The following is a 23,700-nucleotide window of genomic DNA, read 5'->3' on the forward strand; positions in this document are numbered from 1 at the left end:
GGTGAGCTGAGCCAAATGATCTGGCTCACTAAAAAGAGCCTGAATTCCCATCACTAGTGCCCTCCTCTCCTACCGTTGGCCTGGAGGCGGAGAAGAGGCTGGCTTTAGCTTTACACACATTCAGAGTGAGACCGCAAAAACAACAGCCGTTTCCCCTAAGGCGGTAGCGTCGATTTAACCCAGTTAAATGGAGCCTTTACCACGGCCCAAACTCCCGGTAAACGATAAGATAGAGCCCGATGTAGGAGAACCATAGCTCGGCAGCACAGAGGGGGAGTAGGGGGGCTACAGTGCTGACCAATCAGAGGGCTCCACTGAGGGGCGTTAGTGATGATGAGGATGGTGATGATGGAGACAGATTAAATACAGAACAATAACAAGATATTACATAAAGAATTTACCAGGGTAAAATTCAAGCTGGATATTGATTACAAGTGTGATTTATGTGGACTTGAAAAATAAACTATTTCCCAACTATTCTATCACTGTATACATACAAGAATGTTCTGGATGGATGTTGCCAACTTTCTATCCAAGAAACTTAAAGGTCCCATATCATGCACATTTTCAGGTTCATACTTTTATTTTGTGTTTCTACTAGAAAATGTTTACATGCTGTAATGTTATAAAAAATTCACTTTATTTTCCTCATATTGTCTGCCTGAATATACCTGTATCTATCCTCTGTCTGAAACGCTCCGTTTTAGTGCATTTCAACGGAATTGCGTTGCTAGGCAACAGCTTGGGTCCATGTTTACATCCTGTCAGCTGATGTCGTTCACACACACTGCAACAGGAAATAAACTGGGACACATTTAGAATGTTTATGTTTAAAACTGAGAAATCGTCTAAATATTATAGATTTGTGACATCACAAATGGGAAGAAAACCTGACAGCTTGTTTCAAATTCACAGGTTCTGAATACAGGCGGTTTGTATTTCCCTGTGGATTGAGTGTTTTGATACTTTCAGAGTATTTCTATAGGACTTAAACCTGCTTTATAATAAAAACAATTTATAATATGGGACCTTTAAGATAAGTGTTGAAATAAATATGTTTAATGTAATGATATATTTTAGTCAAGATAAGATTGGAAATCACATGCTGTATGTAATGCAATTATTAATTATTTTTGGAAAATTTCATATTCATAAGATGTCAAGAACCAAGTCAACTTTCATGCACTTTATTAATAAATTCAAACAGTATAGCACCATAATAATAATTATAATAATAATAATAAATTTAATTTATATAGCACACTTTAAGATACAGCGAAATCTCAAGGTGCTTCACAACATGGGCAAAACAATCACAATTCAACGAAATCACAATACAAAATTAAAGACAAATTACTTCCTGAAGTAAGTTAAATGCAACTAAAAATACTATAAAATCATAGTAATTATAAAACCCATCGTACCCAACAAAAAAAACAAAAACAAAAATGCCATTAAGACTTTTAAATTATTTATTGATTATAATATGATGTATATAACATAAACACAAACTCTGGCATTATGAAATGTATATGTAATTATTTTTGTTTTGTCTTTTTGTCTTGTTTTTTGTTGTTGTTCAACTGTCTATGTATCTTTTCCCTTTGTTAATGCGCATGAGTTCAATAAAGAAAGCATTATAAAAAAACAGTACTGACAGACAGGTGGGCTATTTTTTAAATCATATTTGTAGATAGCTATATACTCTACAATCGTAGCCAGGTCATTCTTGTTATACAGCAACATTTCTGTACCCATGAATTACTTCCTCATATTTTCTTTAAAATGTGTCAAATATTTATAATTATAGATTAAGATCTTCTTTAAAACATAAAAAAGAATAATGCACATTAAAAATACTTTTTTTTTTACTTTACTTTGGTACATGTGCTCGATTACTATATATACTGAGGTCGGAGGTCAAAGGACCCCTTTGAAAATGGCTATGCCAGTTTTTCTTCGCCAAAATTTAGCGAAACTTTGTAGCGTTATTTAGCCTCCTTCGCAACAAGCTAGTGTGACATGGTTGGTGCCTAAAAATCACTAGCTATGTTAATGCGTTAAAGAAATAAGTGGCGTTAAAACCAATTTGCGTTAATGCTTTAATTATCACGTTAACTTTGACAGCCCTAGTTTGTTTTCATTATATTCATTTTTTGTTTCCATCGCCCATCTTTAGCCTGTATGTTTCATCTGATCAAAAACATTTTGATATCAAGCTTGTTTATAGTAAAGTGCTGTCTGTCTGTCTGTCTGTGTGTTTGTGTTTGTGAGTGTATGAGTGGTGGGTGTAGTGTTGCATCATGGTTACTCTTCTCAAGAATGTCACACTGCGTACAGAGCTGAACACATGACTGTCAGACTTTAATCCCTGAACTGACACAGTTTCATGTGCTGATGACGTCACACTGGCAAAAACAGACACTCACAGACGTCTGTGTGCGATTTTAGTGTTTACTTTAGATAAGCTGCTGAACCTTCACGTAGTTAAGATAAACAAGACCATAAATTTCAAAATCTTTATAAACTGGCCGCCATATAAAGAAAACATCTCCCCTCTACAGTCTTTATCAAAGTGGGATGGATATGTAATATTACAAACATGCAAAATGATTGTATTTATTTTTATTTTTATTTGTATCAACAACAGACAAATAAACAGGACAACACAAGAAGCCTCAGCATTTGTTGAGTTTATTGTCTTCACCAAATTGGTCCAAAGGGCTCCCATAGCCTCTCAACTACAAGTCAGATCACAATGAAATATGAAACTATGGACACTGACACAGGAGTTACACCGGAGAAGACAGCAGGAGCTCAACCGCTACAGTACACTTTGTGCAAGAGGCTCTTACGTTATTTCAGTGCAGGACTCCACTGCCATCCGATTAACCTCTGCAGTACGAAAAACAATGACTGGTTCTGGTCAAACCTCTACTCCATCTCTGGTTCTGTCTGAGTTCTGTCTTTAGTCGTCTAAACAAATTGACTTCAAACACAACCAAGTCATACTAATAAAAGACGACTAACATGTTAACATTAAACTACTACCACCCTGGATCTAAGCCGCTTGTGCTTAGCCAGAGCCTTTAGGATACAGGGCAGTTTCACAGGGAGTCATACATCAGACCGGCAATATGTCATCCAGAGTAGGCTCGCATGACCGAACAGAAGGAGTTGAAACATGTCTCCAAACTTTTCCTTTAAACAAACTAGTAATAGTAATAACGTTATGTCTAGGGCTGACTCGAATGCTTCGAAGCTTTGATTGTTGCCATGGTATTCAAGTTCAAAATCAGTATTCGAATGCTTTGTTTTTTTGTTTGTTTTTTATATATATTTATGTAATAGTAATGTATAAATCCCCAAATAGGCCATGAAATAAGGAATAATCCAACATTATTCATATGCAACATTAATTATTATCAGTTAATCTCAGATGGATATCGCCGTTTGTTGAGTGTAGAGGTGCGTGTGTGTACAGTAGTGCGGCAGCTGCACTGAAACAGGGGAGATGGAGACAGAAGAACATGTCAGTCTGCCACTCCGCGCTGCTCTGCGAAGCTTCGAATATTTCTCACGGAAGCTTTGAAGCCCAAACAAATGGTATTCAGGACAGCCCTAGTTATGCCGAAGAGTTGTTGTGAACTAAATCTCAGCCCATAGATCAAACAGTTGTCTATTGCAAAATAATTATTAGACGTGTATAAAACAAACGTTTGTATAAAGAGATTAATGCGTACAAACTTATCAAAATTACATCCAAACACGTCAAATTGCATTGAAGTCTATGGGATCTTTGGGTTTTTATCCCCCAAAAGGGGGCTGGCCATGACGGTTTGCGAAGTACCCATACGTGCCGGTCTGATGTATATTAGCGTCACTGTGCTGCTCCATGGCCGTTTCTGATTCACTTTTTTCCATCCTCTAAGAGCTGGATGCCTCGCTGTAGCGGTGTTATGGAGGGCATGGTTACCAATAAGCAATTAGTTCTAGAAAAGAGGTAGCAAACTAACACCCCCCCCCCCGTGGCACAACGTGGCCAGACTCTCCATCAGTTCCTCTGTGCTTTACCAACCCGATCACAGACATCAACAGACACGCTGGTTAGAGTACCACAAGCTGCAGACTCCTGGGTCTGTCAGTTACCGTCACAACGACTGAGATCTATATCACAACCCAAAGAAAATGTTTTGGTTTTTAAATCTTTTGTTACCTGACCACAAAAACACCCTGACTTGTGTAGCATGAGAAATACATTATAAAAAATACAAAAAAAACATTTATTTTTTTTACCATCAAGAGAAGCATCTTATAGGGACCAGAAATTAATAACAATAACAAAAAAAAGTTGTGTATTTTTCAAAACCTTTTAAAATGTAGAATCTATTTACAGCATCATGTCGGAGCAGAGGGAGTATGAAAGCACAAACACGGAGTTGGGGGGAGGAAGTGACGATAGACGAACCAGGGCAGTAAATTGTTCTTCATAAAAGAGGCGTTTTATTCAAACCTACTGTCAGTCTTGAGTCAAAATGATAATCGTTCAAAGCGTCCTTCGGGAAACCAGGGAGGAGGGGTTAGTCCAGAGCGATGATGTCATCGTCATCATTGTCATCGTCAGCTGAAGCGCTTGATTGGTCCGTCCGTGGGCGCTTGGTGGAGGTCTCGCCAGTTTCTGCATCTGGGTGCTTCCTCTTGCTGCCGCTGGTCGCTGCTGCTGTTGCAGAGCTAGACGACGCCCCTTCCTCCTCATCAGAGTCAACGATCATGACGTCATCGTCCCCTGCTGCAGCTGAAAGGTGGCGGACAACACCGTTAACAGATGAAAAAGAAGCAGATACAAATTTGTTTCCACAAAATACAAGAACACTAACACTCAAATGATTGCAGTCTTTATAAAGTTCAAAGGGTCAGTTTAGATCTGAGAAATGAAAACTCATAGACCGGCGGGTCCGTCCTCTCTCCCTACGTGCTTCAGCTTTCCCTTCATCCAGAGCAAGTACCGATATTTTGATATTGACTCCATCCTTCTGGTTATCACTACAGTTTAGTTTTTAGTCTGCTTGCTCCCAACAGCAGCGAAGTTATAAGTGCCTGCTCCTGCAGGATCCCAGTCCTGATGGCGTCCTCTAGAGCAGAGCGCTGCACACACACACGGCTCGCACATTGACGCAACTCTCGGCTGGTATTAAAACACTGTCATTCTTAAAGTATCGGTGCTAATAAAACGGGGTATAACGATACCTTTCTAGTATCAGTATACCGTGCAAAACTAACTGTGATGTGAAAAAAGAAAAAAGTTTGCTCTCCTGCTGACCTTTAGAAGAGGTGGATGGCTGGGCGGAGTCCTTGTTGCCATTGGTGATGCTGTTAGCCTCTTCCTGGTTAGCCTGAGGGGGCGGAGCTTTGTCTGGGGCCTCGCCTACTACCTCAAACTCCACATCCCGCTCTAGTTCCTCACTGCCAATGAAGACACACACATACATACAGACTTGTTTCTTTTTTGTTCACTTGAGAGTCACCATAAAAACAAAACACGAGAAATGAAACATAAGCGCATTCAACTGTGCACAATGTATTTTATATACAATCATATGCACAGAGGTACGTACGTGTGCAGGACATTAACGAGGAGTGTGTAGTCTTGGAGGAAGTCATCAACTTGGAGACGGCTGCCGTTACGGATCCCAAAATCAGCAAGGAATTTGCTGTTGTTAGCTGTGGGGGGGGGAGACAGGATAGAAGTTACATACACCTAATAACAAGTATGTGTGTAAAGTACTACGCTAGTCAATAGACAATCCATTCACTTATATTCTCCTCCTGCCTGCCCAGAATGTGTTTTAGTTTTAGGACTAACTGACAGATGCTGCCACAGCGTCCTCCTCTGTCTGAATGAAGAATCACTGCGTGTGATGCATTGCTTTCCATTTTCCCCCTTCCTCCTTACTTTCTGTCTCTCCTTCCTCTGAGGAGATGAGGATGGTCCCTTTTCCATCCTCTATCTGAACATCTGGAGCCACCATGCCAAATCTCTCCTTCAGGATCTGATCACAACATACAAGAACATCAGGTCAACAACAAGTAAGGAAGTAAGTAGTAAACATCTCACCCCCACATGACGTGATTCGAGTCCACAGCAACGTTTACAATTCAACCATGAGTGAGGTGGCGGTTACATTTCTTGAGTCCAGCTGTATTTGACCTTTAGAAGCACACAAGTTGCAGGGGTGATGAAAAATAATCGCCGATCCTGCTTTTGATTTCAATCAATTTACGATTTAGAATTGAAATCGTGACACCCCTGTGGCACATGAAATACAGGCTTTTCTCAAGCTGATTAGGCTATGCATCATATTCGGTGTTGCCAGGTGAAAGACAGATGAAATGGACTACCATCTAAGTATACAGTATCTGGGTGCAAACCATATTTTCAGATTGAACAAACATGCAGTGTGGGAGCTATGACCAGGAAAAATGTTCTGTTATAACTGAAGCGATGGAGGCCCATTAGGACAGTTTTAATAATGGTGTTCAAAATTTTTGTGAATGAATGACACCAACATCACTTTCATTAAGGCAGGTCGGTGTATGTGCGAAAACAAGCTTGTCATATTACCCTGTCCTGCAGAGTGAGGACCGTGGTTTTGTGGACGTTGAGTTTGACCGTGACTTCAGGTTTGCTGACACAGACGTAGCAGTTGGCGCTGGGCGGATCCAGGATACATGGGACCAGCAGCTTCTTCCTAACGTTGGGACACTTGTTCAGGAAGATCTGGAGAAGAGGCAAACACAGATCAACATGAAATGTGGAAAAACAGGCAGAGGTGGCAGAAAGGATTCCAGTTTCTCATGTGATGCGGTTTTGGTTTAAATCATGTAAGCAACAATATTAACAAGCCCAATTCAGAAGCTTGGTTTATTCCTAACTGAGAATGGCAAAATATATCAAAATCTTTCATTTCCTTTGCACAAACCAGAAACAATATGGGGGCCAAACTGTGTCGGCAAACAACATACATCAGACTGGCATGTAAGGGTACTTCACAAAACGTCAAGGCTGCGCCCTCCTTTAGATATCAATGCAGTTTGACTTGTGTTTGGATTGTAATTTTGACAAGTTTGTATGTCCACCGGCAGACCCATCCGCTAGTCTGTCTTTCGGATGTTGTAATGGGCTCAGTTTTAAAGCCAGAGTCAAGGTACTGACTATCATTTGAAACTAGACAACCTAAGGAATCCATTGGTACCAACCATGTCATGCTAGCTTGTCGAGAAGGAGGCTAAATAACGCTCCAAAGTTATGCTAAATTTTAGTGAGGTAAAACTGCCATGGTTATTTTCAAAAGGGGTTCCTTGACCTCAAACCTCAAGATATATGAATGAAAATGTGTTCTATGGGTACCCAAGAGTCTCCCCTTTACAGACATGCCCACTTTATGATAATCCCGTGCAGTTTGGGGCAAAAAAACATGCAGGTTTTTTTTGCATGCAGTACAAATGTGTTATTTTCGCTTATTCTGAAATGGTGTATTTGAATATTTCTGCATACTGGGGCCCCTAAACAAGTCTTGGAATGACATAAATTGGGTACGACTGTAATTCTGAGACTGTGGATCAAATGAGCCCAATTGTATTCACGTGTGATGATGTCAGTCCTCATAGTAGTCATTTCACGCTGTGACTTTTTTTTAACTCTGATTTTATACATACGGTGGTGTGTCTTTATATGATGACAGTTTTCCTAAAATTAGATTTGAAAAACATTGCAATATATCACCTTGTTCACAGTATCGTGACATATTGAATCGTTACCCCCTGTATCATGACACGTATCGTATTGCCAGATTCTTGCCAACACACAGCTCTACTAACCGTGCGACAGGATTCCATTTCCCCAGACAGGATCTTCAACCCCTCCAGCACAATGAGTCCAGCGATGACAGCGTTGGTTGTAGCGATAGCTGGAATGATGTTACCAGCCATGGCTGAAACAAACAAAACAAATGGACCAATTTAGAATCTTAATTAGGGGCATTAATCTGAATGTGCACTACAACTGTATAATGAAATTAAGATATCCAGAACTAATTTACATCATGTACAATATGTTCATTAAACGAAACGCAGCAAATTCGACATGATAGCTGGTTTCCAGTGTAACCATTTTCCTGTTGAAAAGATGTGAGACATCCAACTTACATTTTACATCAAAGCGACTCTTCATGTTCATGCTAAAGATGTGCATACGTAGGTTGGATGCTGCAGTAACGAAGTCCATGGCTGGGGTGTCATCCTGAGAACAAGAGGAGGAGGTGAAGGCATTAAATACACAGTGCATGCATCTGTGTGTCGCTATCATTTCACTATGGCTGTGCATTCTCTAACAAGATGGTCAACAAACTCAGACTTGAAGCTTTGAGTTTTTACAGTTAAAAACATATTCAGTATGCATCTCTCAGTGATTTCCTGGAAGATATTTTTATTCTTCTCAGACTTTTATGGCAAGTGTGAAACATTCCCTCCCTCAGTTTGTGGGTTACCTTGTCCCACACCAGCTCGGCTCCTTCTCCCTTCTCCTGCAGCTGTGAGCGGAGAGTCTCCACGCTGTGCTGGAACAGCTTGCAGAGACCCCAAACACCCAGAACCTGCTGGTCCTTCAAACCTGAACCCACAGACTCCTCCTGAGGACATGCTGAGACACACAAACAAGTATGGATGAACATAAAGACAAACAAATAAACACAAACCACAGTAAGAGCCTGTCGCCTGCCGTTTTTCAGCCAACTGTGGCTGTTGCTGTTTGTACTATTCCTCCCTGCTATATTTCCGCCTAAATGTCTATATCTGGTTGATTAGACTTGTTCTTATTGATAAACAGCACCTAATAAAGCTCTGCTAACTTTGTCCCAAACTCACTGCATTTCCTATAACTTTTTACAATAAAATAGAGTTGTTCCGATATCGATACCAGTATTGGAAATGCGTCCAATACTGCCCAAAATTTGGGATCGGGTATCGGCGAGTACGCCAGTCTGCACCGATCCGATACAATGATTTATTAACTCAGAAAAAAAGTCAACTTCTTTAACCGGAAATCAATTCTTCTTTGCCGCTCCAAAACAATAGCCTTTACTGTGCAGTCACCCTGGATGTATCATGGTTGCCACTGGCAACTACTGTTCTAGAGCAGCGAAGAAGAACTGATTGCAGGTAGTTTGTCACATGACGATAGCAAACAACAGTGCGGTGCTGGTGGAGAGTGTAACGGTAGTGAGAGTGAGGAAGATGTCACGATGGAAAACGGCGCTATGTACAGTATGTAAGCTTTCTGTTTGGAGGGGTGGCAGTACCCCAGTAGGTTAAGTGAATATTGCACCCTGCAGGACAATTTAGCACACAGGCTGTCCACTGAGGAGACAGCTAAGAGAATACAGAATTGTTATTTATTCCTAGTTTCATTTATTTATGTTCTTGTTTCTCACTGACAAACTGAATTTAAAAAAAGAAAGTACTATTGCATTTATTCTCTGTATGTATTTGTTCATGTTTTACAAAGGGTTTAACCTGAACCAGGCCATACAACAAAGACAGTAATCATATCACATCCATACATGGTCAGTAGTAAACAGCGGTTAAATAATAACTTCTTTTTTTTTTTTTAAATCACACTGGTGTCAGATCGGTTCTCGGTATTGGCCGATACCACAAGTTCAGGTATCGGAATCGGGAAGGAAAAAATTGTATCGGAACATCTCTACAATAAAAGCGAGTTGCCGGATTTTGAATGAATGCAGACTTCCTGTCTGCTGGCTGTGGCTCAGCACTGCTCTAGTCAAACTACAGACACACACCGATCGTAGCTTCACTCACAGCACAGAGGAGAGCAGGGGATCACTGGCACACATAACACAACCCGTTCTCATCCCTGAAATATGGCCGCTTTGTATATGGAGACTTCTGCCTCAGTATCAGAAGCTGAGGGGCGTGACAAAGCAGCGGCATATGACCACCTGAACGGGATGCACAACCTGCGCGCTGTTATTGGCTGGGGGTTACACCCCTATGTGGGGCCTAAAGGCTGTTTGCAGACACCCAGAATCATCAAGAGTAAAGCAAAATAAGAAGAAAAGACAAAATCCAGGCAGAGGGCTGCAGGGTCTCTGCAGAAACAGACACCTATACACACACTTCTAGTGAGGCATAGTGATGAGTGAGAGGGATTATTTTTGTATCAGCCTATATATTGTTATAAAATGAATTCTTGCATTTTATACCTTTAACACAGATCCCTGATCAGTTAACAGTAAAATAAGGATGGTTATACCTGAAAGTACAAACAGGAACACAGGAGTGAAACTAAACTCCAAACCACATTGTTAGCACGCAGTTCACTGCAGTAACCAGCTGAAAACAGCTGCTCTACAACCTGCTATTTATTGTAGGAGTCATGTGAAGCTATGTCTTACCCTGGAGATCATTAAATCCAAAATGTATCCAAGCACTTCATTGAAAATCCAACTTGCTAAAATATGTTGTGTTACACTTGATTTCTTTGTGTTCTTGCAACAGAGCTGATCTTCTTCACCATCATAGCAATGCTAACATCATTTGTGAATTAATTCAGAAGATTACATTTTCTCTCACATCTCGTCTCCCCTCCCATGTCATGTCGTACTCATCTTTTTTCTGTGCTTATAAATGTAGTTACACACCTGGTTCACACCTGTTTGTGAGGACATAAAGGGACTACACCTTCGGCTCGTCCTAAAGCTAAATTGTATTGCATTTTTGGCTATTGTAACGCAAAAATGGTCACACCTATAGCTGCAATGCCATTCCACATTTCTTAAGGTAGGATGAGCAAGCAGCAAACAAGCAACGAGTCCCCACTCATTTAATGAAAAGCTAAAGTTGTCTCTGTCATGAATATTTAAAGAAAGAGACATACCAATGTTCTCTAGCTGCTGCCAGTCCAGAGGTGTGGGAGCTTTCCTCTTCTTCCACAGCTTGTCCATGGTCAGCAGGTACATGATGTCATCTTTGAAAAGCTGGAGAGAAGAGCCAATCAGAACAGAGCTCGTTACTGTATGTCTTATGGTGATAACATACTAACATGGTACTGATTAGATCACTCATGTTGGTTCCGGTTTGAACGGCCAATGAGGAAAGTCCAACACTTGGCCGAACAATCCTGTAACTTCATCAGTCAGTCAGTCAGTCAGTCAGTCAGTCAGTCAGTCAGTCAGTCACTCAGTCACTCAGTCACTCAGTCAGTCACTCAGTCACTCAGTCACTCAGTCACTCAGTCACTCAGTCACTCAGTCACTCAGTCACTCAGTCACTCAGTCAGTGACAGACTTTTGCGTTTGTAGGACTGGTCCTCTGCGGTCCAGCCAATAATAATTTAAAGTTCCATGTTCTGCCATCTATTAGTCAGAATGTTGGTATTGTGACAACACCACTTACAAAGTCTGCATTTGAATGCAACAGTCCTACAAGTTCGATTTGTCTGACTGGTACCTTGTTGAATAGTTTGACAGAGTCGTATCCGGTGGAGCGGGCCCATTCTTTAGTGGAGACTCGCTTTATGTCCCCGTCCTTTTCTGAGGCCGTGGCGCGAGTTGCCGTGTCTTCGGGTTTCCCTGTTTACAGAACATATACACATTTTCCATTCTGTTGTGTGAACAAACAAACTAGCAGTTACAAACTGCTGCCCCAAATGGAGAAATTATAAGAGCCAAAGAAAAATAAACTCATGAGATATTGTGAAACAAATGCAATGGCACGCTCTCACTCACATGCAGCCTCTGGGTCCGCGGTGTCGGGTGACACCTCCTGATCTGCATCCTCTTCTCCAAATAGTTGACTATAGTGGCAACAGACAGACAATGAAAGATGACCATTAGAACACAGCATATTGTTCAGGGCCTGTGCCTATGTTTGAATTGTAGTCAACTTGAATGTTGCTCTTACTTAGTTATGATGATAATTAGGGCTGGGACGATACGCCTATCTCCCGATTCGATACTATCACGATACTTGGATTCCGATTCAATATGTATTCAGTATTGTGGTTCAAAATTACGATTTATTAAGATTTTTGTTAACTTTTTTAACACTAGATCATGGGAAAAAGTTGAATACTTTGGAAAATATCTAAATTGATACAGTAAAATTGTTGATTTTCAGCATGTATGTAGTCAAAGATGTCTTGAAGTCAAATATATCAGTCATTGTCAGGCATTATTTATTCCATTTTTTCTAGCAACCGAAAAATCTAAGATTGAAGTAATTTCCCTCACAAATTAGTGATATTTTCTTTTTAATTTATAAGGGACATGTAATGTTTTATACTTCTGGTGAATATAATCCAATCAATCTTATTTCCATATAAGTGTTTTGCATATACAGTTCCCTTTGTTAACATCTTATTTTGAAAACCAGACGTCGTTACAAGTGTATACTTCCGCTAACTTTGCGTCACGTTACTCAGACTACAACAATAAAAGTGGTAACTTCCTTCTACTTCCACATAGACTCAAATGAAGCAAATATATCGATTCTGGCATTAAAAATCTATTTCAAAATCGTAGAAAAAAAAAACATTGGTGAATCCATTTCCCCCCCCCTAACGATAATGAGCCTTACTTGAAGAGATACTTGGCCCAGACAATGCAGTGAATGGGCTCAGACGGTGTGTTTCTGATGGTGCATCCTGGGAAGGTCTTCTGGGTGGGTTTAGGTTGGCACTCGTAGCACTCCGTCAATCCCTGGGGATTGAGGAGAGAGGGGACAGGAAGGAATAAAAGAAGGACAAAAGGGCACCAGAGACACAGTGAGAGACGGTATAGTCACTGGAAATCTATGCAATGGATGTTATAACGTGTAATACAATGATGTGCATGTTCTACCTTCTTGATGACTGTGACTTGTCCCAGGTATCCAGCAGTGCCACTCTCTATCAGAGGAATGTCTGCTGCCAAACACATCCTGTTCACATGGTTACGGGCCGCTACGGAGACAGAAAGGTTTTCAGTTTCCTCATCATTTGAATGTGTTGGTGGTTAGGAGTAAGGGCACGGTCACACATGCGCGAATGTTCATCAAAGTTGAACTCCAGGCAAATACCAAGATGCAAATTTGCTTCACAACCGGAAGCAATTGTTTTTTTGCCCCTTCGCTCGCATAGAATGGAAGTCAACAGGAGGTGAATATTAATTTTGCGCATGTGTGACCGTGCCCTCACACAAAATGTCTGAATAGTGATGTCACGTAAGAATACCTCGGTTATCCAGCGCATTCATCACCAGCATGAACTTTCTGAAGAACTCCACGTTATAGTCGGGGCTGTTGAAAAAGAAATACACCATCAGTTCCAAATCAAAAGTACAAACATCAACCAAGCAGTCAGTTTTTTCCTTTACTTAGCCTACTGACAAAGTCTGCATCTCAGTCTGATAAAACACTCATTTATCTAACGAATCAAAGGAACAATAAACAGAAAGAAACTCACTTCATGATGCTGTCATGGTAGGCAGTGATATTTGCAGTTGGACAAAACTGCAAGGCGCTCTCCTTGGCCACCTGGAAGACAACAGGAACAAAGCAACCGACTGAGCCAGAAATGTACAAACAGCACACTGAAAATGATTCAGTCTACGGTGTTATAGAAAGCAAACATATTGCAGGGTGCTCAAACTAGATTAACAACACCACTACAATGACAGAGGTTGATTCCCTGATGTTTACATACCTGTGCTTTAGACTTGCCAACATGCTTCTTCTGAAAGAGGAACTGGCGGTTCAGGTTGCTCACATCAATTGTGTCCAAGTCAATCTGCCGAAATCAATAGAGTTGTAATGTCAGTCATGTATACATGAAACGTGATATGACAGCTAACTATAATCAACCGGTCACACAAGCAACTTTTGACATAGCAATTTGTTAAGCTTATATTACAATTTGGATAAAAACATCTGCCTGTATGCATGACGACATTAGGAACAAATCCACTACATAAGTAGGGTTTTCTCTGTATAAATACTGATAGGATCTCCCTCAGTTGTACTTGTAAAAGCTTCTGTGGTAACAGGCCTTCGTTTACTGTGACCTACATTCTTCACCATTGAATCTTTAAGGATTAAAGCTGGGGTGGGCAAGAGACAAGTAATCTGGAAATGTGCCTCCAGTGCTCCTAATGGCATCTGCAAGATTTCACAGACCGGAGGAAAACAACCAATCAGAGCGAAGCAGTAGCTTGCACACCTATATTGTGTAACACAATATAGGTGTGCAAGCTACTGCTGAATGCTCACAGTGACCCTGATGAAGACCTATGTTGGTCATTTTAAACAGTTATTGCCATGTAAAATAAAAGGCATTTTAATTTTGTTCAAACACTACAGTGTGCTTTGGATTATCTTTGAGGGAGACTTGCATTTTGTACTTTTTTTCCACCCATGCAATGAGCCCTTCACAAGACTGAATCTACAATCAAATTGTTACTAGTCATAATTTTCATTAAAGATTTCCAAAATGAAAATCTGGGATCCAGTGATAGTCATGATGCTCCACAGACAGACTCAGGAAATCCTTTGTCCCCCGAGCCATCAAACTGTACAACACCTCTCTAGGGAGGGGGGGGGACAAAGGACAGAGGAGGACGGTCTGCAGGACAGATAATAATGCACTCAGTGCACTTTCATAGACTAAGCTCCTGGAGTTACCCTGCACTATATTCATTTTTAACAATCTCTTCGGCACTATATTCACTTTTCTTCATCTCCTTGTATTTTTATATCTGGTATTTTTTTTTTCACTTTGTACTTTGCACTACTAACTTTTTTATATATATATTTGCTTTATAACTGTGTGTGTTTTACCTGTTATATGTTTTGACAAGTATTTGTTTTGAAGCACTGACCAGAAGTGGCAACTGTGAATCTCGTTGTATTTAATACAATGACAATAAAGCTTTCTATTCTATTCTATCTATCTATGATGAATACTCAGCTCCAAACATGTACCAACAAGTGCTGCACAAACAGACACATGTTTAAACATTTACAACCTGGTGAAATAAACATCAGAGTTTATTTCACCAGGTTGTAAATGTTTAATTTACAGCCTGGTGAAATAAACTCTGATGTTCAAACAAAGGAGTGTCCAAGTGTGTCTGTGTTGGTATTTATCCAACCGACCGTCTAGTTTAGTTCATCACACCAGAAGTTGTCTGGCTAACTGAGCAGTGTTAATCGCACCAAACGCTCCAGCTACAATAGTATGACAGTGTTCATATTATTACATCTTTATGCCCGGGCCTGTGCTCTTAAAACCACCCTCCAGCTACTATGGCAAAGCTCTTTTAACATCTAATAGCTAGACTGGATATGTATTGCAGATATCTGTAATTCAATTCTTCCTTTGAGATATCCACAATGACATTCTTTCTAGGACAAATTACGTCACTTTTGTCATAAACTGATATGTTCAGGTGGAATTTCATTTCATTCTCACTGTGCAATATCATTTTCCACTTGTGCAATTTTGTTAATAGTCTGTTTATTGTCAATACTGTATATACTGCTCCTATTTTTATACTTCCTTCTATTTAAATGGTTCATATTGTGTTACACTTTGTTTAGCTCTTTTTTTTACTGTGTTAGCTGATGCATCTCGTTTTTTGCACTATCCCCTTTGCTGCTGTACACTGCAAATGTCCCCACTGCGGGACTAATAAAGGAATATCTTATCTTATCTTATCTTATAGGACTTTCAATTTGATATATCCACAGTTGCACTTTGCACATCTAGAATGAACAATCTGAATATCTGCAATATAATTATTAATAGGAAGAACTCACATTTCAGATATCTACAATCTAACTGTTACTAGTCAATTTTCATTTCAGATATCCAAAATGAAAAAAAAGCATTCACTGGGATTCAGTGGTGGTTATCATGAACACTCAGCTACAAACATCTGGGTTGACCCTCCAAACACAGACAGCCACAACTAATAACATGTGTACAAGTTAATAACATGTGCACAAGTTAATAACATGTGCACAAGTTAATAACATGTGTACAAATTAATAACATGTGCACAAGTTAATAACATGTGCACAAGTTAATAACATGTTAGTAACATGTGTACAAGTTAATAACATGTGCACAAGTTAATAACATGTTAGTAACATGTGCACAAGTTAATAACATGTGCACAAGTTAGTAACATGTGCACAAGTTAGTAACATGTGCACAAGTTAGTAACATGTGCACAAGTTAGTAACATGTGCACAAGTTAGTAACATGTGCACAAGTTAGTAACATGTGCACAAGTTAATAACATGTGCACAAGTTAGTAACATGTGCACAAGTTAATAACATGTGCACAAGTTAATAACATGTTAGTAACATGTGCACAAGTTAGTAACATGTGCACAAGTTAGTAACATGTGCACAAGTTAGTAACATGTGTACAAGTTAATAACATGTGCACAAGTTAGTAACATGTGCACAAGTTAATAACATGTGCACAAGTTAATAACATGTGCACATGTTAGTAACATGTGCACAAGTTAATAACATGTGTACAAGTTAGTAACATGTGCACATGTTACTAACATGTGCACAAGTTAATAACATGTGTACAAGTTAATAACATGTGTACAAGTTAGTAACATGTGCACAAGTGCTGCACAAACAGACACATATGTTAAACATGTACAACCTGACACAGCTAAACAAAGGGGTGTGTGAGTGTGTCTGTGTTGGTATTTAGCCAACAGACCGTCTAGTTATGTTCATCACACAACAAGTAGTCTGACTAACTGAGCAGTGTTAATGGCGCCAAACGCTCCAGCTGCTATGACAGAGTTCATATTAATACATCTTAATATCCCGGCCTGTGCTCCTAACTATACACCAGAGGACGGAGGAGGGTGTGAGGACACCACCAACACTAGTTTACTCCATTGAATGCCTCGTCCCAGGAATTAGCCTGCGCCGGGCAGCACAAAGCCCTAGCATCATAGAGCTAGCTGCAGCTAACAGAGAGACAGAGAGTAATGCCGGACCAGTTGGATGTTGTGGAAGCCGGTGAGGACGAGGTTCTTCAGCAGCTCGCAGCCGATCCCTCCAGCTCCGACCACCAGCACCGAGCAGCTGGAGAGCGAGGCAGACAGCTCTTTACGGAGGGGACCCACCAACTGGACCATGTTTGACGGCTAGAGACACACAACCAGAACCAGAGAGAGAACCTGCAGCACCGAGAGGCTAGCGGCTAGCTTCTTCTTCTGCTTCTACGGAACCCAGGTTCCGCCTACGTCCGGCTTACTCTTCTTCTTCTGCTGGAGGACTCGGAGGCGCTTCTTTGTCGCATCAGGGCCCTCTGCTGGACGTCGAGGTGTGTTGTTTGAACCTACTTTGGTGGAGTTTGCCTCACAGGAACACACATACATGTTATTGGCATACCTTGTATATGATATCTGGATTCTGGCACCCAACAACACAGCAAGATAAGATAAGATAAGATATTCCTTTATTCAAGATTCCAGATGTTTATTGTCACGCCGGTTATACAAGTACAATCGTGTGAAATGCTTTTTGCTGGGAAGCTCCATTTAAATAATAAGTTATATTACAATTATAAAAGGAAATACTTTGTACAAGGGTATATTAAGAACATATACATTAAGAACATATACAGTATATACAGTATAAGATATATTTTTGTGTGAGAAGGTGTCGTATGAATTATCTATTTAAAAGTCTGATGGCCTGGGGGAAAACTGTTCCTCAGTCTGCTGGTGAGAGTCCTGCTTGGTATCTTCTACCAGAGGGCAGGAGGGAGGACAGGCTGTTGTGTGGGGGGGGGGGGTGTTGCCCTTAAAGACCCTCAGGGACTTCCTATTAGTGCATCAGTGGGGAAATTTGCAGTGTACAGCAGCAAAGGGGATAGTGCAAAAAACAAGATGCATCAGCTAACACAGTAAAAAAAGAGCTAAACAAAGTGAAACAAAATATGGACAATTAACTATAAGGACATATAAAAATAGGAGCAGTATATACAGTATGACAATAAACAGACTATTAACAAAATTGCACAAGTGGAAAAATTATATTGCACAGTGAGAATGAAATGAAATTCCACCTGAAAATATTGCACAGTATGAATGAATTACACCTGAGTAGTAATGATATTGCACAGTCAGTGTACAGTAAAGTGCAGTTATTGTCAGTTTTTGGTGTGTATGTGGTGTAAGTGGTCTACTGGGAGCAGTGCTGGTTGTGGAGTCTGACAGCTGCAGGAAGGAAGGACCTGCAATAGCACTCCTTTTTATTTAAATCAACATGTAATATGTAAATATACATATGAGTATTACTAACAACATTATTAATAACAGTAATGCCTATGAGTCAAATTAGGTTAAAATCCAAAACACACTAAATCATACTTATTATAATATTATTGTTTGTTTTTTTAAGATGTCATACATTGTCAGATTTCTGATTTAGGTTGCACGCGTGTGAGGAGCTCCCCCAGCCCATCAGCACAGAAGAAGCAGATAGAAACAACACGTCCTCTGTGCTGGTCGGGAGGGGACGGTCCTCATCGTCCTGGCTGGTGGGTGGAGCGGGTGGTGTCGGGGGTTGGGCGGGGGGGGGACTCATTAGGGTGCTGAGAGTGGTTCAGTGGTCCGCTGTGGTGCTGCTCGGTCTTCCTGGGGTCTGATTGGTTGGTTGTCGTCCACTCTCAGCTGCCCCAGGAGGCCAGAAACACAGAGGAATCCTGCCCTCTGAAACACAAACACAAGTCATGAATTCTTCTGAACTCAACTATACAACCTTTACATTGTTGTGTCGAATGTGGCCTCCAATGATGGAGCGGTATTATAAACAATGGATAATATTCAAGAATCCACACACATAAAGTTAACTTGATGTCTCTACTGGTACTTCTGTAATCTCAGTGAGGGGATTACTTACTGAGTTCACTGAAATAAAGGCGACGCCGCTCTCCATCTGGTCCTGTAGTCTTCCATCCTTCTCATCTGGTCCTGTAGTCTTCCATCCTTCTCATCTGGTCCTGAAAGAGACTTGAAGACTTTACTCATTGTTAGTAGTTACTACTTTACGTCTGACTGGTACCATCACCTACACCTAATTAAAAAACAAAAAGATAGAGAGTTAGTAAAATAAACAATCTTTGAATTACTGCTGAGACTTTCAGGAGACTTGTGTTAATGCTGTCATTAAGTGTTGACTTACCTTTGTCTGGCACAGCCACTTATACGTTAAAAAGAAAAATACATAACAGAATAACAACCATTAACCAGAAGTTAACTCACCTCTGGTATCAGCATCCAGCATCACCAACTGTTACTCAAAATGAAAATCAATATAAAAAAGCTCTGGTGCAAGATGCAACCTATGGCCAACCCCGCCAGACATGTGGGAAGGCTGCCTGGGGCTTTATCAGTCCTGCCAGAGGCAAAGGTTTTAACATCCTGCAGCAAACAGGACTCAGTCTGAATCTGAGTCGTTGTCATCAGGCGAGCGCTGCCAGTATCTCCTGAAGCCGTACCTGTAGTCCTCTTCCCTGCTCCGGGTAGTGGAGGTTCCGAGGCCTGAAGTGTCCTCACACTGGCGCTGCCTCTTCACACCTCCCTTCTCTGTGCAGCCCTCTTCCCAGCTCCTCTTTGTGGAGCAGCTGAGGCCTGAGGTCGAGGAAGCAGACTCTTGTGACCTTGGACAGACGGAGGGTCGACCTTCTTCGGGACGTTCCACTTGCTGCGCAGGAAGAATACCGAAAGGAAGAGGAGAGAGGGAGAAATCCAATCTCTGTCGAAATCCCTGCCAAGCGCTCTGAGGTGGGAGCCGCTGGGCGAGAGGGGAGCGAGGTCTGATGTTGCCATCATCATCATCATCTTCAGAGTCCTCTTCATCCTCTTCTTCCTCTTCTTCCTCTACTTCCTCTTCTTCCTCTTCTTCCTCTTCTTCCTCATCTTCCTCATCTTCCTCACACATGGAGTTGTACCCGGAATCGTTGCTCTCCCAGGCGTCTTCGTTTTCGTCGTCCTCATCCTCGTCCTCGTCCTCGTCCTCATCCTCGTCCTCATCCTCATCCTCATCCTCATCCTCATCCTCATCCTCATCCTCATCCTCATCCTCATCCTCATCCTCATCCTCATCATGATCATGATCCGAATCCGAATCCGAATCCGAATCCGAATCCTCAAAGGGGAATTGGGAAATGAACTCACCTTCATCCAGAACATCAACCTCAACTTGACCTTCCTCTTCCTCCTCCTTGTCGCCCTTACTGTCAGCGAGGAGCAGTAACTGAGCTACGTCCTCAAGAAAAGCAGAAAGCTCAACCTCACCTTCATCAACAGCAATCTCAACCTCACCTACCTCTTCCTCATCAGGAGAGATGAGGATAGGGAGATTACCGTCATCGTCGTCGACGTTCCTGATGACTTCAGGGAGGCTATCTTGTGCAGGACGCTCGATGATGTAGTTCACACCACCTGAGGGGGAAACATTAAAAATAACATGAAACAATATTGATTAAGTTCGCAATAATCAAATAAAAAGAAAATTAGAAAAAAGACGAAGCCACCAACACACACGGGGTTCTGCCTTTTAACAGTAATATCAAACACTGTGCAGCTCTGCCTCTGTTAGTCTGAACAGCTGAGGGAAAGAGAGTCAGTTAATGCTGCCATCATGTGACACTTCATGATCAACATTATCATTATTATTATTTGTTAATGTTGGAAAAAAAGTCCTTTTTCACAAAGAAGAACATTTTGACGATATATATTCTAAGTATATTCAAATATGTAGTTGAAGAGTTTGACTCATTCTGGAGATTAAAAGCAACTATTTTGTGATTTGAAATATAAACAGAGAACACATAAATCAACAGCAACATTATTATTATTATTATTATTATTATTATTATTATTAATATTATTATAACAACAATAATGCCAATAATAATATTAATAATAATTTAAATTTATAGACTGCACATATGTACATATTACATTTATTTATTGTACATACTACATTTATTTATTGACGGACTGCACACACTATGTTCACCCTTCACTCTGTATCTTTTATATCTCTATTATTGTTTTTATAATTTTTGTATACCTGTACCTCTCCTGTGTTTCACTCTGTTTGCTGATGTTGCTGCTTTGACACCTGAATTTCCCTCCGGGGATTAATAAAGGTTCATCTTATCTTATCTTATCTTATCTTATCTTATTAATAATAATACTAATAATACTAATAATAATGACAATAATAATAATGATAATAATAATAATAATACTACTACTACTACTACTAATAATAATAATAATAATAACAACTAGTAACTCCATTACCCAGTTTTTGTTATTATATTAATAATATTATTACTACTATTTCTATATATGTCAGAAACAGTGTAGGGTTGATAATAAAAAGCTTTTAACATAAGGTGAACATGAACAAGGCTTCATAATTGTTGGAGGAGGAGAGGAGGAGCTCGCTGAGCGCTTTTACGCACGACTCTTTCCACTTTTCTGATCTGGATTCAGATTCCAGCCTTCTTTAGACCAAAACAGCAAGCTGCATGCGTCATTACGCACAGTGAACCATGGCTGTACAGTACATGCATCCAAAATGAGCACACTAACCTCTTTAGTTTATTATTGTCCCACTTTATGAGTTAATGTGATGAACTAAAAGGAGCAGATCTTTTCTACAACAAGTCAAAACAAACTGACTCAGGCTGCATCCACACAGAAGAACGTGCCTGGTTTGATCACACCTGGACGTCATGACGTCAGCTCCTAATAGTTCCATCGTTTCCATGGTGAGCAACTAAAATGGATTTTTAGCATTTTATGAAATTTGGCCATCTTTTTTTTTCTGTATTTTCTGTAATTTGAGGAAGATTTGATGCCCTCAAACCTAAATAACAGTGTTTTCAAACCACTATACTGATTATTAACCCATTCCACAACTATTTAACACATTCTGTCCATTAAAATAATCATTTTACTCAGATAAATCGTCCAATGAGTGTCTGTTTTCACCAAATAATAATAAACAAATGTTTTTTTCTAACAGGCCTAATAACATGGTGTGAACTGTTCACCCATAAACTCACAAAGTTACACTGATTTCTACACTGAGAAAGCTTTTAAGGGGTTTTAAGTGGGTGAATCAATAAATAAAAGGATCAAATGGATGTAAAAGTTGTCTCACCTGGCCTGTTGTTGTCCAACTCACAGGCGACTCCCATCAGCTGCTGCTCCTCCATCAGTGGTCTGCTGAGGGCCATCTTCAAACTCCAAGAGTTTTCTTCACAAAAGGTTTTCAACTCCAAAGTGCCAAAGTCCAAATGCAAAGAGACGGTCAGAATGATCTGCAGCCCTTTTATACCTGACAGCTCATCACTCTGTTGCCATGGCAATCAGTGACACACAAGACTCACAGACAGGAAGTTTTTATTCATTTTATCTTATTTTACTATTTTATTTTCATTTTTTCTTAAATCCTGGGTTGTAAACCTGTTTCCTTCTTCATACATATTAAAGCCAGCATTAGCGTCAGCTCTTCAGCAACCAGCATTCACACCGCAATTTCTTCAGAAATTGCTTTTCTAGTTTTATCTTATTTCACTATTTTATTTTAATTTTTTCTTAAATCCTGGGTTTGTAAACCTGTTTCTGTAATATCCTACTCATGGTAATGCAACAAATCTGAATTTTATATTGAAAAGGACATAGAGAGAAAGAGAGAGAGTTCAGGAGAGATCAAGTAGACCAACAGATGATGTCTGTTGTCCAAGTTTTATGTCCAATGTTGATGTGTAGCTGTGCATTATAGACATGATCAGATCAGATCTATCAGGAACGACACACCTCATGCCTCCATAATGATAAACAGCCCAGTCGCACAGCAGTTTGTGAAATAGTCACAAAATGTAATGTATTGATTCGTGTACATAGACATGAATTTCAAATTATTTTGGGATGGTCTTTGTTTTTCATCTTTTCCTTTCCTTACATTTTATTTGTTGTATGATTTATTTTATTTTTTATATTATTTTTATACTGTAAAATATATTTTCAAAATTGTAATGAAAAATCTGAACATGTATATTAATCTACTGTATTAAACTTTTGTAGGAAAGTATTATATATATATATAAACAATATATATATATACACACACACACATATACAGTATATACAGTATATATATACAGTATATATACACACACACACCACACACACACACACACACACATATATATATGTATGTATATATATATACATACATATATATATATGTATATACACACACATGTGTATGTCTGATGACCTATAAAATTGTAAATGGACATGCTCCTTTCTACTTGTCTGAAACCTTCTACTGCAATCAGGACTCTGCTCTCAGAGAACAGGGCTCCTGTCTGTCCCCAGAGGGAAAAATAAGTCAGCAGGCCAAAGGGCCTTTTCTTATCGAGACCCCTAACTTCTCCCATGTGTATCAAGACCCAAAAATGCTGGCTCCTACTCAAAGAGTAGAAGCAAAGAGGCGAAACTCCGGTGTTTTTTTTTACAACAGCCACTAGATGGCCCTGCTGTAGCAGTAACTCCATGCCCAGTGTGTAAAACAGG

At 40.1% G+C, this 23,700-nt stretch overlaps 2 protein-coding genes across 2 annotated transcripts; both read right to left on the minus strand.

Annotated features, from left to right (window-relative positions):
• Positions 1-2,678: 2,678 nt before the first annotated feature.
• On the minus strand, positions 2,679-17,371 carry uba2 (ubiquitin-like modifier activating enzyme 2). The gene is made up of 17 exons (XM_074632140.1): positions 17,086-17,371; positions 13,760-13,843; positions 13,520-13,590; positions 13,289-13,353; positions 12,918-13,018; positions 12,655-12,776; positions 11,805-11,872; positions 11,527-11,648; positions 10,955-11,054; positions 8,547-8,698; positions 8,206-8,299; positions 7,879-7,991; positions 6,623-6,778; positions 5,954-6,050; positions 5,616-5,721; positions 5,321-5,463; positions 2,679-4,795 (listed from the first exon to the last, which is right to left on the minus strand). Exons 1-17 carry the CDS (start codon positions 17,224-17,226, stop codon positions 4,581-4,583), a joined length of 1,950 nt encoding a protein of 649 aa, XP_074488241.1. The 5' UTR covers positions 17,227-17,371; the 3' UTR covers positions 2,679-4,580.
• Positions 17,372-19,418: 2,047 nt separating this feature from the next.
• Positions 19,419-22,434, minus strand: LOC141765878 (uncharacterized). The gene is made up of 2 exons (XM_074632141.1): positions 22,280-22,434; positions 19,419-20,541 (listed from the first exon to the last, which is right to left on the minus strand). Exons 1-2 carry the CDS (start codon positions 22,353-22,355, stop codon positions 19,535-19,537), a joined length of 1,083 nt encoding a protein of 360 aa, XP_074488242.1. The 5' UTR covers positions 22,356-22,434; the 3' UTR covers positions 19,419-19,534.
• Between the last annotated feature and the right edge of the window lie 1,266 nt (positions 22,435-23,700).

The sequence above is a fragment of the Sebastes fasciatus genome, chromosome 4 (assembly GCF_043250625.1).
Source record: "Sebastes fasciatus isolate fSebFas1 chromosome 4, fSebFas1.pri, whole genome shotgun sequence".
Classification (NCBI taxonomy): Eukaryota; Metazoa; Chordata; class Actinopteri; order Perciformes; family Sebastidae; genus Sebastes; species Sebastes fasciatus.

What these genes read in the sequence shown, in the direction of transcription:
- uba2 (XM_074632140.1), bottom strand. Translation starts at nt 17,226, where the DNA reads ATGGTCCAGTTGGTGGGTCCCCTCCGTAAAGAGCTGTCTGCCTCGCTC. An exon ending in AAATGGAATCCTGTCGCACG is followed by an intron (nt 6,779 to 7,878) that starts GTTAGTAGAGCT and finishes CCTCTTCTCCAG; the next exon opens with ATCTTCCTGAACAAGTGTCC. An exon ending in TCCTCACTCTGCAGGACAGG is followed by an intron (nt 6,051 to 6,622) that starts GTAATATGACAA and finishes TGTTGTGATCAG; the next exon opens with ATCCTGAAGGAGAGATTTGG.
- LOC141765878 (XM_074632141.1), bottom strand. Translation starts at nt 22,355, where the DNA reads ATGGCCCTCAGCAGACCACTGATGGAGGAGCAGCAGCTGATGGGAGTC. An exon ending in GTTGGACAACAACAGGCCAG is followed by an intron (nt 20,542 to 22,279) that starts GTGAGACAACTT and finishes TTTCCCCCTCAG; the next exon opens with GTGGTGTGAACTACATCATC.